Genomic DNA, 19,723 nt, shown 5'->3' with positions numbered 1-19,723 from the left:
TTTATGACCTGGTTATGTCCAGGACCTTAGTTTGAAAACTTAGTTCGCGTTAATTTTTATCAATATCTCGTGCTCTTTAAGAAAAACAGCGATCAGTCAATTTGAATTAACTTCTAAGTTTTATGACCTGGTTATGTCCAGGACCTTAGTTTGAAAACTTAGTTCGCGTTAATTTTTATCAATATCTCATGTTCTTTAAGAAAAACGACGATCAATCAATTTGAATTAACTTCTAAGCCTTTAAGGCGACCTGGTTATATCCAGGCACCATATGCCCCCCAAGAAACTAGGAAAGGGTCTTTCGTGATTACTTTAGATTACACTTGCAAATATATTCAATCATGAACGAAAAGTTAATTCTCATTGCTCAATACATAACAAATGGCCTTTAAGTCTTACAAGGGTGTTGTTGATAATATCTCTTCAAATGGACGGCGTTCCAAGTTCGTGCGACTACCCCTCCATTGAGCCGAGCTAATTTGTAAGTTCCTTCTTTAATGACCTCGATGATTTGATATGGCCCTTCCCAGTTCGGTCCCAATACTCCATCTTTGGGATCCTTACCGGCTAAGAAAACTCTCCTGAGGACCAGGTCGCCAATGTTAAAGGCGCGCTTTTTGACTTTTGAGTTGAAATAACGAGTGATTTTTTGCTGGTAGTGTGCGAGCTGAAGTTGCAAATATTCTCGTCTTTCATCAACCAAGTCAAAGCGCAAAGTAGCTCGTGGTTGCGGTCCTGGTCATATGTCTGGATTCTATGCGAAGGTACCTTAATATCCACAGGGAGGACTGCCTCACTCCCAAAAGTCAGGGAGAAAGGAGTATGACCCGTAGGAGTCCGATGCGAGGTCCGGTATGCCCACAGAACCTGGGGGAGCTGTTCTGGCCAGACCCCCTTGGCTTCGTCTAGTCTCTTCTTGAGGCTCGCCTTTAGGGTCTTATTGACGGCCTCGACCTGGCCATTAGCCTGAGGATAGGCCACGGACGAGAAGCTTTTCACGAACCCGTACCTTTCGCAAAATTTGGTGAATAGGTCGTTGTCGAACTGAGTCCCATTGTCGGAAACGATTTTCTTGGGTAGCCCGAATCGGCAGATAATGCTCTTAACCACGAAGTCGAGGATTTTTTTTGGAAGTTATTGTTGCCAAAGGTTCTGCCTCAGCCCACTTCTTGAAGTAGTCGATGACCACCACAGCGTATCGGACCCTGCCCTTTCCAGTAGGGAGGGCGCCAACCAAGTCGATTCCCCAGACCGCAAATGGCCATGGGGAAGAGATCATCTTCAGCTCGACCGGGGGAGCTCGGGCAACTGTGGCGAACCGCTGGCACTTGTCACATTTCTTGACATACGAGATCGAGTCCTTGGACAGAGTGGGCCAGTAATACCCTTGCCTTAAGACCTTTAGGGCCAAGCTTTGCCCCCTAGTGTGATCCCCGCAAAAGCCCTCATGCACTTCCTGCAGGATGGCCTTTGCTTCGCCTGGAAGAACACATCGTAGGAGAGGTAGGGAGTGCCCACACCGGTATAGCACCCCATCTATCACCGTATACCTTGGGGCCTGGTACAGTACCCGCCGCGCATCATTATGCCTTTCAGGTAGCTTCCCCTCGGTGAGATATTCAAGAATGGGGGTTATCTAGGTTGGCCTGGCGTCGATCATCTCGACCTCCGCCCCGACTCTTTCTATACTTGGTTTCTCCAAGAACTCTACCGGTACTAACCCCAAAGCCTTCATCTCCCAGAGGTGGCGAGCTTGGCAAGAGCGTCTGCGTTAGCGTTCTGCTCCCGAGGTATCTGCTCGATTGAGCCTCGCTCAAACGCGGACAGTTCGACTTTTACCTTTGCCAGGTAAGCAGCCATCTTGGTTCCTCGTGCTTGATATTCGCCTAGCACCTGGTTTACCATGAGCTGGGAGTCACTGAACGGAGCTTGCCTTCAGTTCCTGGGCTACTCTTAGCCCGGCCAGCAAAGCTTTGTATTCGGCCTCGTTGTTGGAGGCCTTGAATCCAAATCTCAGCGCCGAGTGGAATCTATGTCCCTCAGGGGATATCAAAATGATTCCTGCCCCGGAGTCGTTCTCATTGGATGAGCCATCCACGAAGATCTTCCACGACGTCTGGGCCGAGGTGACCTGGGGTGAGTCTTCTGCAGGATCCTCCCGGAATCCTGTGCACTCTGCCATAAAATCGGCCAGGGCCTGACTTTTTATAGCAGTTCATGGGGTGTACAAAATCTCGAACTGACTGAGTTTGATAGTCCACTTTAACAGGCGTCCCGATGCTTCAGGTTTTTGCAAAACCTGCCTTAAAGGCTGATCGGTCATGACGTGTACTGAGTGGGACTGGAAGTACGGCCTGAGCTTTCGGGAGGCTGTGATAAGACAGAACGCCAATTTTTCCATGAACGGGTATCGGGATTCAGCCCCGAGAAGTCTCTTAATGATGTAGTAGACTGGTTTCTGAACCCGGTCTTCTTCTCGGACCAATACGCCACTAGCTGCATCCTCTGTGACAGCTAGGTAGAGAAAAAGGGGCTCTCCTGCCTTTGGTTTGGACAATACGGGTGGTTCGGCCAGATGTGCCTTCAGGTCGAGGAAAGCACTTTCGTACTCCTCTGTCCACTCGAATTTCTTATTTCCTCGGAGCAGGTTGTAGAATGGTAGGCACTTGTCGGTGGATTTTGAAATAAATCAATTTAGGGCTGCCACCCTTCCTGTCAGGCCTTGGATGTCTTTGCGCGACCTGGGTGAGTGAAGCTTGAGCAATGACCTGATCTTGTCGGGGTTTGCCTCGATTCCTTGGGTATTGTCGATGAAACCCAGGAATTTTCCAGATGCGACCCCAAAAGTGCACTTCTGTGGATTAAGCCTCATGCCGTAATCCCGTAGTATCTTGAAGCATTCTTCCAGGTCGGAAACATGGTTATCGGCAGTCTTTGACTTAACCAGCATGTCGTCAACGTACACTTCCATGTTCTTCCCGATCTGGTTGGCAAACATTGTATTTACTAACCTCTGTCTCTGCAATCTTAATTGCAAATCTGTAAGCGTCTGCTGAACATTCAAAGATGCAGACGAAGAACTGATACCCTGGCTGTAACTCCCAGCCCCTGCATAACCATCACCAAGCCTCATAATCTGCCTTGAGTATAAACCTGCGGATTGAATCTGTAGTCAATAACTTGACCTATTAGTCACAATAACCATATCAAGGGCTTTCTCCCACAGGATAAATCTTATCACACCACAATCATAAACCACTTGCAGTGCTGCAAACATGCCCATGGCATTCATACATACTCATAATTCCTACTCTTCCAATACTCAAACCATGCCTCCAATCCCAGCATGCAAGTAACACAATTATATATTCATGGAGCAGGCAAACATATGATCACAGTCATATATGCATATATATATATATATTCACGGAGCATATAATCATATAGTCAAGAGCCAGGCTCTATCAGAATCTCATGCTCCCTAATGCAATGTGCAGGTAAAACTTTCACATTTTATACAAACAGCTATGCACATAGCTACAGAAATATTTACCATTCCTTGAGTGAAGCTATCTTCAGTGATGAGTGTACATGCCCAGCTTGTCTTCAGGAACCATAAACCTTGGCTCACTCTGATACCAAGTTGTAACGCCCCAAACTCCAGGGACCGTTACGGTGTGCCTTGTAAACAGTGCTAAACTCACTAATTGAGTCATTTGGCCAAAATCGTGAACTAAGTATGATTAGCGGTTTAGGGATTAAAAATCTTGGTTAAGATATAACGTTTCACTAGAACATTTAATATATACATTGGGATCCCGAAAAAAAAGTTTCAGAGTTTATTACAGAAAATATTTACAACAGGCCGTTCTAAGCGGCAAAACAAGGTTCAACCCTAGTTCCACTTTAAACCTCGGTCGTGGCGGACGAGCAGCTGCATATGTACACATCACCACCTAAGCTTTCCAACTCAAGGTTGGTCCAGCTTCCTCTTGCCTTTACCTGCACCACGTAGCATCCGTGAGCCAAAGCCCAGCAAGAAAACACAATAAAGCATGATATAATATCAACAACGATCATAATAACCATTCAGAACCAACGGTCCATACAGATAGGTGACAATAGCCAAAAGTCACAGTAATGAGCATCGCTCCTTCTAGCCATGTGACGATAGGGTCACCAGGGCTTAACTGATAAGTGATCCTTTCATAAGTTTGATTAGGACAGGTGCATGGTGAATGGTCACCAACATAACCTTCCTCCCGACCCTTAGAGTCGTCCTATGGACAGCGTCCCTTAGCCATGTGACAAACAGTCACCGGGGTCATATACCTTGGCCATAAACATCTGGTCATAGACCAGGCAAGCGCTTATAAGTTCTTCGACCCTAGAGTCGGTCTAGCATTAATGCCATAGAGCCATTCCATGCGTGATTCTCGACTTTAGAGTCGGTCCCTGACTAGTCAATGTCATTCACAAGTAAGACATGCGACCAATCATATATCACATGTTCCATATCCATAAACGAGGCCTTTAGCATGCTTACTAAACATGTATTAGTGCTATTAGGGCTATGCATAAACACAGAGGCTCAAGCTCTGGATGATATCATACTCAGTATATAAAGCATGTCCCAATCACATGTTTCTCATGCATCATATGCAATATATCCAGCCATCCAACATGCACCAATAACAGCCATGCATGTCACGTTAAATAGCCAACCAACATGCATCAAGAATAGCCACGCACGTCATACATAATAATCAACCGACATGCATCAATAATAACCACGCATGTCATACTCAATAATTAACCAACATGCATCATAATAGCCATGCATGTCACATATACACAGGGTGCAGTTTTCTTACCTCAAAGTCGAGCTAGAGCATTTAAAAGAACGACCCTTGAGAACGATCAACTTTTAGTCCTTTAGCGGTCACCTAGTCATAACCAAATATAAGGTATCATCAATAAAAATGATAACTGAGGGTTCCCAAACCAAATCCTAGCCCCCGAGACATCAAATACTACCCAGCCGGGTACTAGGTCTAACCCCGAGGCCTAAGGTTTGAATCCCCAAGCTAAAAACCACATTTTGGAAAAATTGGCCTTAAGGGCCGCGACCCTCCCCTGCTGCGCCGCGGCGCGCCCTCAAACAGAGAGGGCTCTCCCTCTGCCAGACGCCAAGGGTCGCGGCGCACCACAGCTGCGCCGCGACGCCCAGCCCAGACCAGCAACACGCCCTTAAACGAACCAGTTTTTCCCCTATGCTCCTTCCTCTCAAACCAGCCCCCTAAACCATCTATAATCCTCCTCCAAGCATACAGTTAAACCCCCAAATAACACCCATAGCTCACCCTCATAAAATCTCAATCAAACCAACACAAAAACTCCATTTGATTCTCACTTCTCACATCAAGATTCATGAGCTAAAAACTTAAACGAAAACAGAGCAACACCTAAAATCAAAGACTAAAACTCACCTTGAAACCGGTTTTGGACCTCCCTTACAAGCTGAATCAAGCCACCAACCCAGCCTTTAAGTTTCCCTTGGTTGAATCCCTACTTAGAACTCAAAACCCCAATGAAAGAACAAGAGGAAGGTGATGCACGGGAAGGAAGAGGAAGCAAATTCTCTGTTTTGTTCTGTTTAAGTCTACCACCTTCTACAGCCACTTAAGTCACAATATATCCAAACCTAAATGACCAAAATACCCCTAAGTCATCTAAAGCTTCTTAGACCATTCTAAGGGTAAAATTGCTACTTTCCACTTATCCCGTTAATCATAATTAATGTTTCCCAATTCCCGCTAACCTCAACATTCTCAAATGCCAATAAATCATACCCCATTACCCTTTTATTCCCGGTAATGTTCTAATCATTAAATTCACCCCGAGACTCACCCCGAGCCCCGAACTTAAACACGTTATGACTAGACCGAACACTTACATCTCATGCTCGTCTCATGTCGATAGCTCGAACCAATCCACCTTATAATGTGGCTATATTAATTAATCACAATCATGCACCCAAAATATACAATTACGCCCACAGTGGCCAAATTACCAAATTACCCTCATAACAATAAATACTCCCATATGCACGCATTCACCATCATATAATAACATAATTCACATAGACATGCACATAATCATTAAATACTATAATAAATCAATTATGGCCCTCCAGGCCTCCTAATCAAGGTCCTAAACCTTATTAGGAAATTTGGGACATTACAATGGAAATGCAGTAGCATTCCTTGGCAGCGAGCTGATCGCCACGGGCCGTGCACATTCCCGTGGAAGACGGGAATTTCATTGCGAGGTGGCGAACGGAAGTGATGGCCTCAAAAGCTATAAGTGTGAGTCGACCCAAAATAGCATTGTACGCTGCGGGGCAGTCGATGACCACGAACTTGAGGAGTTTGGAGACTATCCAAGGTCCTTCTCCTAAGGTGATCACCAGCTTGATCGTCCCTATAGCCGCTGATCTTTCTCCCAGAAAACCATACAGCATCATGGAGGTCGCCTTCAGCTTGGCGACGGTCAAACCCATCTTCTCCAGCGTGGACCGGAATAGAAGGTTTACCGAGCTCCCATTATCAATCAGCACCCTCCTAACCCTCCGATTAGCGAGTTGCACTGCTACGACCAAAGGGTCGTTATGAGGGAACTGGACATGGCCAGCATCTTCTTCTGTAAAAATGATTGGTTACCTCTCCAATCGCTGTTGTTTTGGCAGACGTTGCTCTGGGATGAACTCTACTCCGTTATGCGCCTTGAGTTCGTTTACGTACCTCTTTTGGGCACCCCTGCTCGTGCCAGCCAAATACGAACCTCCCGAGATTGTAGATATCTCTCCTCCTACCACTGGAGGAAGGACGTCTTGATCTACCCGAGACCCGGGCTGGCTGATCGGGACTTCCTGAGCAGGTCGGCTTGCTGGAGCCCTGTTCCGCGCGTACTGAGCCAAGGAGCCGACTCTGATGAGAGTTTCGATCTCATCTTTCAAATGCCTACAATCATCAGTATTGTGGCCAACGTCGTTGTGGAAACGGCAAAACTTGGAGGTGTCTCTCTTCCCCTTCTGGTGCTGTAACGGCTCTGGCTTCTTCCAGGGGAGGCGAGCAGAGTTCGCTAGGAAGATGTTCTCCCTAGAGTGGGTGAGCTCAGTATAAGGCATGTAGACCGGCTTAAATTTGTCTACAGACTTATTCTTCTTTGGGTCGTGCTGGTTGCCCTCGCCGTTCCCCTTTCTTTTGCCTTCACCGAACTGGTTATTCTGTGTAACGTTCTGGGTCTCTTGTAATGCCCTAGCTCCAGGGACCGTTACGATGTGCCTTGTAAACAGTGCTAAACTCGCTAACTGAGTTATTTGGCCCAAAATCGTGAACTAAGTATGATTAGCGGTTTAGGGATTAAAATCTTTGGTTAAGATGTAACGTTTCACTAAAACGTTTAGCATATACATTGGGATCCCGAAAATATAATTTCAGAGTTTATTACAGAAAATATTTACAACAGGCCGTTCTAAGCGGCAAAACAGGGTTCAACCCTAGTTCCACTTTAAACCTCGGCCGTGGCGGACGAGCAGCTGCATATGTACACATCATCATCTAAGCTCTCCAACTCAAGGATGGTCCAGCTTCCTCTTGCCTTTACCTGCACCACGTAGCACCCGTGAGCCAAAGCCCAGCAAGAAAACACACTATCACATGATATAATATCAACTATAACCATAGTAACCATTTGGAACCAATGGTCCATCCAGATAGGTGACAATAGCCAAAAGTCACAATAATGAGCATCGCTCCCTCTAGCCATATGACGATAGGGTCACCAGGGCTTAACTGATAAATGATCCTTTCATAAGTTTGATTAGGACAGGTGCAAGGTGATTAGTCACCAACATAACCTTCCTCACGGCTCTAGAGTCGAAACTATGGACAACGTCCCTTAGCCATGTGACAAACGATCACCGGGGTCATATACCTCGGCTATAGTCATCTGGTCGTAGACCAGGCAAGCGCTTATAAGTTCTCATTGACCTTCCGGTCGGTCCAGCATTAATACCCCATATGAGTCATTCAATGTCGACCTTGATTAGATCTAATCTTTATTTGGCCCGGCGTTCACAACGCACTGCCACCTCTGACCCTTAGGTCAATAAAACACGACCAGTGCTCAGCCCGTGGTGAACTTAACTAATAAGTCACAGCTTCACAGACGGATCTGACACCATTGTCGATTCTGACTAATAAGTCAGCGCCATACACAGGTAAGCCATGCCACCAAACATATATCACATGTCCAATATCCATAAACAAGGTATTTAGCATGCTTACTAAACAGATACGAGTACAATTAGGACCATGCACAACCACAGAGGCTCAAGCTCTGAACAATATCATACCCAGTATACAAAGCATGTCCTAATCACATGTTTCTCATGCATCATATGCAATACATCCAGCAATCTAACATGCACCAATAACAGCCATGCATGTCACGTTTAATAGTCAACCAACATGCATCAAGAATAGCCATGCATGTCATACATAATAATCAACCAACATGCGTCATAATAGCCATGCATGTCATACTCAATAATCAACCAACACGCACCAGTAACAGCCATGCATGTCACATATACACAGGGTGCAGTTTTCTTACCTCAGGTTCGAGCGAGAAGTATGATCAGGACGACCCCTGAGAACGATCGATCTTTTAGTTCCTTACCGGTTACCTAATCACAACCAATTATAACCTCCATTATTGAGAATCCATAACAATAGGGTCTTAACCTAAGCACCACCCTCGGGACCTCGAAACATGCCCACACGGTGAGTAGATTCGATCCCGGGCCTTAAGGATTGAAACCCCAAGTCAAAAACCCTTAAAAACACTCAAAACGGGACTTAGAAGGAACAGGGTAGCTCTACAGTGCTCAACCCCTAGCGCCACAGCGCTCTACTCAGAACCGCCCAAGAGCCAGAAAGCCTCCTGAGGAGCGCTATAGCGCCCTAAGGTGGGCGCTGTAGCGCTACCTCCAGACCCAATCTCCCCTGAACCGACCTTCTTCAACTCCTTCTATTCTAACTCGATTTCCAAGCTTCCAAATCCTATTCTTGATGCCAAATGATCCCAAAAACCATCCTAACACACCCCAAACATCACAAGCATGGGAACCCTAGCCAAAACTCCCAACAAAACCATGAATTCACCCTAGAAATCTCAGCTGCAAATTAAAACCAGAACAGAGCAAACCAGAGAAAACAATGGTTAGAAACTTACCCAAAGCTCGGCTTATGATGGTCTTCAATAATGGAACACACTCCCAAACTCCCAAGGCTTGCTTCCCAAGCTTAAATCTTCAAAATTGGTTCAAAATCCACAAAGAAAGGTGAAGAGAAGAAGGTACGGGAGAACTCCTTTGCATACTCTGTTTTTCCACTACTTTCTTCAGCTGTCTAAGGTTATATCTATCCTAGGGGTGAAATGTCCATTTTACCCCTAGGTCAATTAATACTTTCTAAAGGCTCCCAAGGGCATATTTGGTACTTCCCTCCTAACTCGTTAATCATAATTAACGCTCTCCAATTCCCGCTATTCTCAATAATCTCAAACACCAATAATTCACATCCTGTTACCCTATGCCTCCCGGTAACGCTCTAATCATCAAAATCACCCCGAGACTCAACCCAAGTCCCGACACTTAAACCTGTTGTGACTAAACCGCTAATCAATATTCTACGATCGTCTCATGTCGACTAGCTCGAACAAACCCACATCATAATGTGGTCTCAACACATATCATCGACATGCGTACAATTAACATTATATTATAATATAATTCTCATAAACATGCATAAACACATTTAATGGCATAATTAAGCAGTTATGGCCCTCCCGGCCTACTAATCCAGCCATTGAACCACACTAGGGAATCTGGGGCATTACATCGCTGTCACGACCTCCGTTTCCACTCCAGCGGGCTTCTCAGGGACCTGGCTGGTTCCTGCAGCTGAGGCTTGGGCTTCCTCCAAGTTGATCCATCCTTGGGCCCTATTCAGGAATTCATTCACTGAGCTGACTCCCTTCCTTTGTATTTTGTTCCAGAGTCCCCCTCCGACGAGGATTCCAGTTCTCAAAGCCATGAGCTTGGAGCTGTCATCTGCGTCTCTGGCCCGAGCAGCGACGTTTGCGAACCTGCTCAAGTAAGCTTTCAGAGGCTCGTCGGGTTGTTGCCTCACGTTAGCCAGAGAGTCGGCCTTGACGCGGGCAGCCTGGGAGGCTCGGAATGCTCTTTTGAAGTCAGCAGAGAAAGTTTTCCAGGAGCTGATTGATTGTTTCTTGCTTTGTTTGAACCACTGCCTGGCTGGTCCAGTCAGTGTGGAGGGAAATATCAGACATCTTAGCTCAGGGCCAATGTTGTGGGCCATCATCAGGGTATTGAACATCCCCAGATGATCCGACGGATCTCCGTCTCCGTTGAATTTGGACAGGTGCGGCATACAGAAACCGGGTGGGTAAGCCGTTGCTGCTATGCTGGGGGCGAAGAGCTCAAGCTCGTCCCCCGAATCATATTCGTCTTTCTCTTTCTCCGACAGGAGCTTCCTCATTAGCTCCTCCATCTGAGCCAGGCGCTTAAGGGTTTTGTCCTGATTTCCTTGGTTATTCCGGGGCTGCTCGACAGCTCCGGATCCATTGTATACGATTGATGGGTTATTGCCCTTCCTATCTTGAGATAGGTTATTTAGGGCGTTCCCGCCGTTATGCACCTCGGACAGGTCTCCCCCTGAGCGAGCATGGCTGCCACCTCCTGCTGGTTCCCCCCTATGAGAGTTAAGGCGATCCCGAAGGTCTCCCCTCGGGGTGGCTTGAGGACTCTGCGCCGAGCTTAAGCGTTGACGCAGGTCTCCGTCAGAAAGGTCACTCCGGCGACTGCTGGTCCAGTAGCTCTCGTTAGAGAAGCTCGGAGTCCGCCTTTGGGGGTGAGGATCCGGGCTCCCTCTTGGTGCCCTGCTCCGTCGGGAAGGTCCTGCGGAAGGCGGGTTTCTCCTGCTGCATCCATAAGCTGGAATATCTCGAATGGGCCGAGGAGGAGAAGGATATCTTATGGGCGACGGAGGATGCTTGATCGGAGATGCAATCCTGGTTCCGTTAGGGCAGATCAAGTTAGGTGGGGGCCTTTCGGACCTGCCAACCTGCGGGTCCCGCGCCTGGCGATCTGGACGAGGCGCAGGACGGCTGGTGCTGTGAGCCCTCCCCGGATCTCCTTCTGGAATTCCCTCGAGCCTTCCTGGGCGCGCTCGAGGCTGGCTGGGAGCTGGGAGTTGAAGTTCGGACCGAGCGGCTATATTGTTGTTCGGCTCTAGGCATTTCTTCGAAGTTTTCCTCTCGACGGTGCGATGAGGGAGTAGAGTTGGATGTCGGAGGTCTATCCGAGCGGCTAGGCTTGGACCGATTACCCCGGCGGGACTTACGAGTCTCGCCTTGCCTCTTTCCGACGTTAGCGTCAGTTGTAAGAGGGGGTAGTCGGGCCAACACCTCCTTAATCTGCTGACTAGCTTTCGCAAGTTGGCTCCTCAGCTGAGCGTTCTCCATTTCTACCGCAGTGTAAAAATCTGGGTTTGGATTAGATGGCCGGGGCGCCGAACTTCCCGTGTCATCCAGGCCAACCGGCTGCTTGCCCGGCCGCTGCTGGACTACAGGATTTTGCTCATTATAAATGGCGGCATGATGAGCCTCCTGCCCATCATGTTGTTCCGCCTCGTTACCGTGTCTTGATCGAGTGGTCACCATAGTTGGATGTTTGCGATAGCACCAATCTAACTAGCTCTCAATGAAAGCACCAAACTGTTGACGCGGTTCTTCGCCAACAAGTAATTAAGAAAATAAGAGGAAGGGATTAGTGTTTAATAACGAACCGAAATTGATGAATGATCTTTTAATGGACTGGTGACACAAATACGTTTTTTAGGTGGTTCGAAGGTTAAAATCATTCTACTCCACCAGTCAATGTTATTGCTATATACCTGATATTCTTTACTGGGTATTTCCTTACATAGTAGAATCCAACCCTTTGCAACTCCCAGGGTCTCCATATTTATAGGAGAGGGCACCTGGGAGTTGGTAAGGGGGATCATCCCGTGACCTTCTTACCTATCATGTCACTTTTGTGATATTCATGATTAATTCCTAAACCCTGACATGTGACGTGTGGTCTAATCAATAGGTAAGGGGGATAATGGACCGCACGGCCTAACCCAGTCGTGGGTGCCTGAATACGCACGTTCATGCTGCGTGTCCGAGAAGTCAGAGATATATCAGACACATGATGTCTGATATATGCACGTTTACCTTGCGTGGTTAACTTTATAAGCCGTCATAGCTTCCAACTCCAGTTCGTACGACGAGCTGGATGCCGCCTCGACCTGTGGCCTTCACAGTCCTGACTCGGTTCTTAAGTAATATTGGCGAACCTTTGGATACCCCGAGCTAACGAGGTAGGACCTGACAACAACAGCTCCGGTCATGGGGATCCACGTGGCTGATATAATTTAGGCCGTATCTCAGCTCGCTAATAACCCGTTGGAAAATTATGGCGTACAATTAGTATGACAAAATTTGGGACCAATCTAAAAATAAAATAGGACCAGTGGGAGTGGCTCCGCGGCGTCAAACTCTTAACCTAAAACACGACACGACCAATGTGTGTTTTATGACATCATGGTTGGTATAACATCATCTCTGGGACAATTAATAGCTAGATACACTTGACACTACAAGAATAACTAATATCACTAACGACACTATCACTGACGGCAAAATGTTGTTAGTAAAAGTCATAGTATCACCAACGACATTTCACTGTCGTCAGTAATACTTTTTTCTTTTGGTTAAATAAAACATCACCAACGAAAATTACAACAATGAGGACAATGTCGTCATTGATAAATTTATCAATGACGACATTGTCCTCATTGATGTTTTCTACTGTTTTGAAAATGAACCGTTAAAGAGGCGGGCTTTTTCCCTCTAAAAAGTATTGCCAACGACTTTGTCGTTAATAATACTCTGCCACGTCGTCAGTGATGTCCAATCACCAACGACTTTGTCCTCATTGATAGTCGTTGGTGAAAATCATTAAAAAACATCTTCTTCAACCCCGAGCCCCCATTTCCCCTTAACCCATTTTATCAGTTTTTTCAGATCTAAGCTCTCCTCTCCTCCCCTCCCGTCGAACGCCGTCCCCTCCCCTCCCGTCCCCTCCCTCTGCCGCCGTCCCCTCCGGCCTATCACCACGGCCGTCGCCTCCCCTCCCGCCTATCACCACGTCCCGTCCCCTCCCGTCTCCCGTGACTCGCACCACCGCCACCATCTCCCTCTGCCGCCGTGCTCTCCCTCACCGCCGGCTTCTCCCTCTCCCGCCGTCGTCTCCCTCTCCGTGGCATAGATCGGTACGCACCACCACTATGGCATACTAATTTTTTTTTTTTTATGTATATATATATGTATGTTTATATTTTTGTTTGATTTTTCAGATATAAAGGGAGCCGACAGAGATCGGGGAATCGCCGCATAAATCACTGTTAGTATTTTTTTCTTTTATCTGTTGCAAATTATTACTGTGTTTTATTATCAATGTTAGTATTAATTTTAGTGTAGGTTTAAAAAAATCAGATGTAATTTAATTTTGTATAGTTTTGAAAAAAAAACAGATTATATATGATTTTTTTTTATAATTATTAATTAGTTGTTTCATTATTTCTGCATATATATATATGTAATTATTGTGTATCTTGATATTCTGTGAATCTGTGATGTATTTAGAAATTTTTGTAATGTTTAGTGCAGGTTTTAAAATTTTTGGATAGGTTAAAAATTAGATGTTATGCTGCCGAAATTTTAGTAGAATTTTTAGACATTTAAAATAAATTATGTTAATTAGATAATTTATAATAAGTTAGTAATTTGATAAAAAATTATTGAAAAGTTTAATTTTAAAAAGGATTATTATTTAAATAATTAACAATTTAAAAAATTTGATAAAATTAATTTCAGAATTAGTAATTTAAGTAAGAAAATATTATTGCATATTTTCTATAAAAAATAATATTTAATAAAAATAAATAATTAGACAATTAATTTAATAAATCATAAATAATAATTTAAATGATTTAATATTTAATTTTAACATAATAAAATTTTGTGCTCAAAAAAAGATTAATATTATTTTTGAAAATCAATAAATATATTATAAGTTTAATTATTTGAATGTTTCTTTTAGAATTATCTAAATAATATTTAAAATAAAAGTTAAAAAAAAATCATAAAATAACATAAAACACATTTTGTTCAACTTGTACATTAATCATAAAATTTGTACCTCACAAACCAATTTGATTAAAATTAATTTATTTTAAATTTTTGGTAGATGACAATCGATAAGACTTAGGTGACCATGAGAAATCGTAAGGATCCTGCTTATTGGGAAGGTCTCCAAGTCTTTATGGCATTCGCGTCTAAACACAAAGATTGTGACGGAAGAAAACATCATCGATGATGCCTACATCACATGGCCAGCAAACATCGCCAATGATGTCTACACCACATGGGCAGCAAACATCGCCGATGATGCCAAGTTCGCAGGTGCTGCCCTACTACCCACAGATGCCAAATTTTCCTCAACAACAAATTCCGAGAAATGCTAGTGATGATGACGATGACGATGCTACTACAAATTTCTTTTAGTATTTTTATATACGTTTTATGGACTATTGATTATGTATTTATTTATGTTTTATGAACACTTTAGTATTTTATATTTCCATGTATGACTTTTTAAAATTTAATATGAACATTTTTAGTTTGTTATATGTTTTGTTTTTAATTAAATTATTTTTTATATTAATTAGTTATAAAAAAATGAAATAATTAATTATTTTTATATTAATTAATAATTTAAAAATAAATAAATAAATAAATAACACTGACGACTAAGACGTCATTAATAGTTCAAAACATTAAAAAAAAAAAAGGTTAAATTATCACCAACGATATTGTCGTCAGTGATACTTTTTTTTACCAACGACTTGTAAAGTCGTCATTGATATTGACTTTCACCGACGAGGTATCACCAACGACCGATCACTAATGACATGTCGCCATTGATAGCCATTACTAACGAAAGAAGCACCCTTCACTGACGAAATTTGTCCTCGTTGAAGCCTATTTTTCTTGTAGTGTGAACACGTTGAGCCTCGACATCATCTAGCTTGGATCATTTCAAAACTGGATAAACGATGCGCTTTGTTGCAAATAGCTTGAACCAGAGCTAAGCAGTCGGATTCCATATATTGAGTCCCATAGACAGAGAATATAACATACGTACCTTGCCTGACTGCCTGATCAGCCTCTGCAACTTTCGATCGGGGAAAGGGCACTGTGGCTAAGGCTATGCATAAGCTAAAGCAGTCATGGATTGTAACTCCATTGCCCACTTTCATGAAGCTGTTGGATAGAGCGGCAAAGCATCGATCCACATGCATTAGTCTTGAAAAGTCCCATCGGAGAGGGCTGCCAACAAGGTATTAATTTGGAGCTTTGTATTCAAACTGGGAACCGGTTTCGCTTGATTATTCGTAATTTGAAGATGGGTGGTATCCACTGAAAATATAAAAGCCAATCAGAATGCTTTTTCAGGAATGAATAACATTTTTGTTGTGTAAAAGATGATAAAAAACACGTGTCCTTTTTTATATTATACACTGTTCGAACGGACTTGTTCCCTCTTGACTATGCAACATTTTTCTTTTCAGCACAGAATATTGAGTAATGATACTGAAAGCGACGAGTTTAATTTATCAACACAAATACATTGTACTCATCCATTTTCAAAAATAAAATTAATTATATATATTTATATAAATTTGAGGGTGTCATTGTTAGAGAAATGAAATTTGAGGGAGACATATATTGAGTAAAAAAATGGAAATTTATTATTGAAATTTTAGAAATATTAACAAAAAAAATATTTATATATAAACACATATATGCATTTGAAGGTATATCATCTTTTGCTACCACGTGTCTTTCTTGTCCAGCACGCTTACAGATTTTTAACGTCTCAATAAAAAGCAGCAGGGATATATATATATATATATGATATGATGGTATTATTATATATATCTCACATAATCACTGTTGTAAATGAGATAGAGAGAAGACCACACTATACTTATATTGCAGGTCAGATATAGATAGCTTAATATATTCTATCTCTTTAGCTTCTGTACTTAGGATTTGCTTTGCTTATTAATGCATGCATATTGTATTTATATGCACATATATTCTTTGATTTCAGTACAGATAGAGACAGATGCCAAGTATTCAATCGAGTCGCGGAAGCTCTGGAAAATATGGGAGTTGTTATGTTAATAGTGTCAAAGAAGTATTACAAACCAAGAATAATTGTACGAATAATGTTTTAACTAATGATGATTATGATGGAAAATGCTTTTCTCCAAGAGCAAGTACAGATGAGGCGGCCATGGATGCAGCTGCAACGAAGGTGCGGAAAGTTTACAAAAGCTACAGAACAAGAAGAAGCCTTGCAGATTGTGCTGTCGTTGTTGAGGAATCATGGTTGGGTTTTGCTTCTTCGTTGCATGTCGATCATTTTTACATATTTGTTATATATATATATATATATATGTATATATGAACTAATTTGAGTTATTCTCTTATTTGTTTAAATATTATTAATTCGTTATTGAAGGTGCAAGGCATTAGAATTTGCTGCTCTTAGGAGGAGTTCTGTGTCGTTTTTCGACTCAAAAAGGTCAGAAACTGCAATTTCTAGATGGTCAAGAGCTAGGATAAGGGCTGCCAAGGTCATAATCTTTCTTCTATATATATATATATATTAATTGTGAATAACATTATTTGGTTGTACGTAATACGTATACGTAGGTTGGAAAAGGTTTGAGCGAGTACGAGAAGGCTCAGAAATTAGCCCTAAAACACTGGCTTGAAGCTGTACGTATGCCCTACATTTGATTTTCCAATGCTATTTTAATTTATGATTGTTTTTGTTAACTAATCACAATTATATATATCCAAAATTTGTTGCGAACAGATTGATCCACGTCATCGTTACGGACACAATCTACACATATATTATGGTGTTTGGTTTCAAAGCAAGAGCTCTCAACCTTTCTTCTACTGGTAAAAAATCATAAAAACTCATTCTTCATCTTTTTCATGTTTATAACTTTTTTATTTGGGATCTGCATTTTAATAAATTATATAAACAAAAATAGTAAAATCCCAAATTAAAGTGCTTTATACTTTTCTTATCCGTGAAAACTACTAATGAAGGTTGGACGTAGGAGATGGGAAAGAAATCACTCTTGAGAAATGTCCAAGAACTGTTCTTAATCTTCAGTGCATAAAATACCTCGGACCAGTAAGAATTTTTTTTTTTTTTTAAACTAACTATTATTTTTAGTAAGTTTTATATATAGATGGAATATTTTTACAAACTAGTCTCTTCTTAAATGATGATATATTTGTATACTATATATATTAATAAAGTTCTACAGGAAAAACATTCTTTATACAATACACGATATGTACGTACATGTACGATAATAATATGAATATATATATAATCATAAATTTATGTACCATTTAATTTTGTCACTTGATCAATGCATTATATCTTACCTTACATTTATGCGTCCTTTGCCTACCAAATATTGTCAAAATCAGAGACAATAGAAGGATTGATATAGTTAAATTATTATGTGTTTTGCAGATAGAGAGAAAAGCCTATGAAGTGGTTGTGGAAAGTGGAAAGCTTCTCTACATGGAAAATGGATGCCACGTGGAGACTCCTAAGGGCACCAAGTGGATATTTGTGCTGAGCACATCAAGAAAATTGTACGTGGCAGAGAAGATTAAGAGCACATTCCAACACTCTAGCTTTCTAGCCGGTGGTGCCACCATTGCAGCTGGAAGATTGGTTACCCATGATGGGATTCTTGAGGTATATAATATATAATTAATACATATATATCTATGTATTCATCACATAAATATATACATTTTGGGCATAATCTTTTAATTAATTAAGCTACTTTTTTCAGGGTATATGGCCTTATAGTGGTCATTATTGCCCAACAGAGGAGAATTTCAAGGAGTTTATTAACTTCTTAGGGCAACATCATGTGGACTTAACAAATGTCAAAGTAAATATATGTAAATTTATAGAGTCTCAACTCTAGTTATTACATGTATAATTTTAAAAAGTAATGTTATGTGCATAAAAAATATGCACACAAGCATTACACGTAAGTAATGATGTAATACTATTTTTTAAAACAGTAAATCTTAAATGTGTAATATTTATGGGCTTAGTTTGGGTAGAAATATCATTACTCATATTTAATTATACTCATCTCAACCGAAAAGAAATCTGCTGTCTCCAATTTCCTATCTCCTCCATGTCCCACCAATTAGTTTAAGACACCTTATTTATTTATTTAATATATATTTAAATTCTTTACAACTTTCTTTCTTTCCAATTATATTAATATTATAAATATATGATGTGTCTTAAAATAATTTGTGGGACATAGAGGGGATAGGAAATTGGGGACAGCAGATTTTTTTTCATCTCAACCCACCTATTTGGTTTGATGCAGAAATATCCTATGGATGAAGACGTTCAACCGAGTAATAAAATTTTGAAGTGTTCAACAGAGTCTGAAAGTGGCACTAGTCCAAGTCTCGAAGTCCTAAATGATCCAAATCGTGTTGAAGAAAGTTTAAAAGGCACCGGTGAGACTAGAATGGGTATGGGTTTATCTTCATGCAAATGGTCCACCAGGACTAGCCTCGTATTAGCTACGCATGAGAGAGTACCCTTCAAGCTTTTGAACTTGTCACTTTATCACCAAGGACTAGGCCCAATTTACTTCCTATTCCTATCCATTCTTGTAGCTAGAAATTACCTTAAATATAGTTTTTTTTTACTAGTTTGAAAAGTATAGAGTTTTTAACTGTGTATTTTTTATGGCTTTTTCTAATTTTTCTTTTAACAGTTGTATGAGTTTTTTCCCTCATATTTTGGTCATATTACTTACCGATTACAAATGTCAAATGAGTTATTTTAAAAATTGATGTAGTAGTATAAGCGGTTATCACTATCAAAATAGTAGTTTATTTGTTGCGGTAGTAATCGGTTACTACTATTAAATTAGATTTTATATTTTTAGTGATGTGATAGTAACCAGCTTCTACTATCAAAATAGAGAATTTACTCATTTGGTACCCAGTGTTTTTGCAAAGTATCATTTTGGTACATTTTTTTTTTCAATAATGTTCATTTGGTACTCTGTATTTTAAAATTATACATATTTGGTACCCTAAACTCTCATTTGATAAATAAAATTTTACAAATGTGACTAAACTGTCATAAGTTATATGCAATTAAGTAATTAAATTTGAATTTCGAACTCATATAATTGGGAGCAGTTGATTAAATTAGTAAAATTTTATAAATTAAATTTGAGTTAAGGGTACCTAATATGTAAGATTTTAAAATATATGATATCAAATATGTACAATTTCAAAATATAAGATATAAAATGAGCATTATTGTAAACACATAGTACTAAAATGATACTTTACAAAAACACAGGATACC

General features: G+C 41.5%; 1 protein-coding gene across 1 annotated transcript; it reads left to right on the top strand.

Moving 5' to 3' along the window:
• The first annotated feature begins 16,390 nt into the window (after window positions 1-16,390).
• LOC133794990 (IQ domain-containing protein IQM1-like) lies at window positions 16,391-19,126 on the top strand. The gene is made up of 9 exons (XM_062232443.1): window positions 16,391-16,656; window positions 16,790-16,904; window positions 16,984-17,049; window positions 17,150-17,238; window positions 17,392-17,479; window positions 17,831-18,061; window positions 18,162-18,263; window positions 18,720-18,855; window positions 19,119-19,126. The coding sequence occupies exons 1-9, from the start codon at window positions 16,391-16,393 to the stop codon at window positions 19,124-19,126; spliced, it is 1,101 nt and encodes a 366-aa protein (XP_062088427.1).
• The last annotated feature ends 597 nt before the right edge of the window (window positions 19,127-19,723 follow it).

This window comes from Humulus lupulus, chromosome 8, assembly GCF_963169125.1.
Source record: "Humulus lupulus chromosome 8, drHumLupu1.1, whole genome shotgun sequence".
NCBI classification, from domain to species: domain Eukaryota; kingdom Viridiplantae; phylum Streptophyta; class Magnoliopsida; order Rosales; family Cannabaceae; genus Humulus; species Humulus lupulus.
The sequence above is the reverse complement of the archived record's forward strand: the minus strand, read 5'-3'. Positions and strand labels throughout refer to the sequence as shown.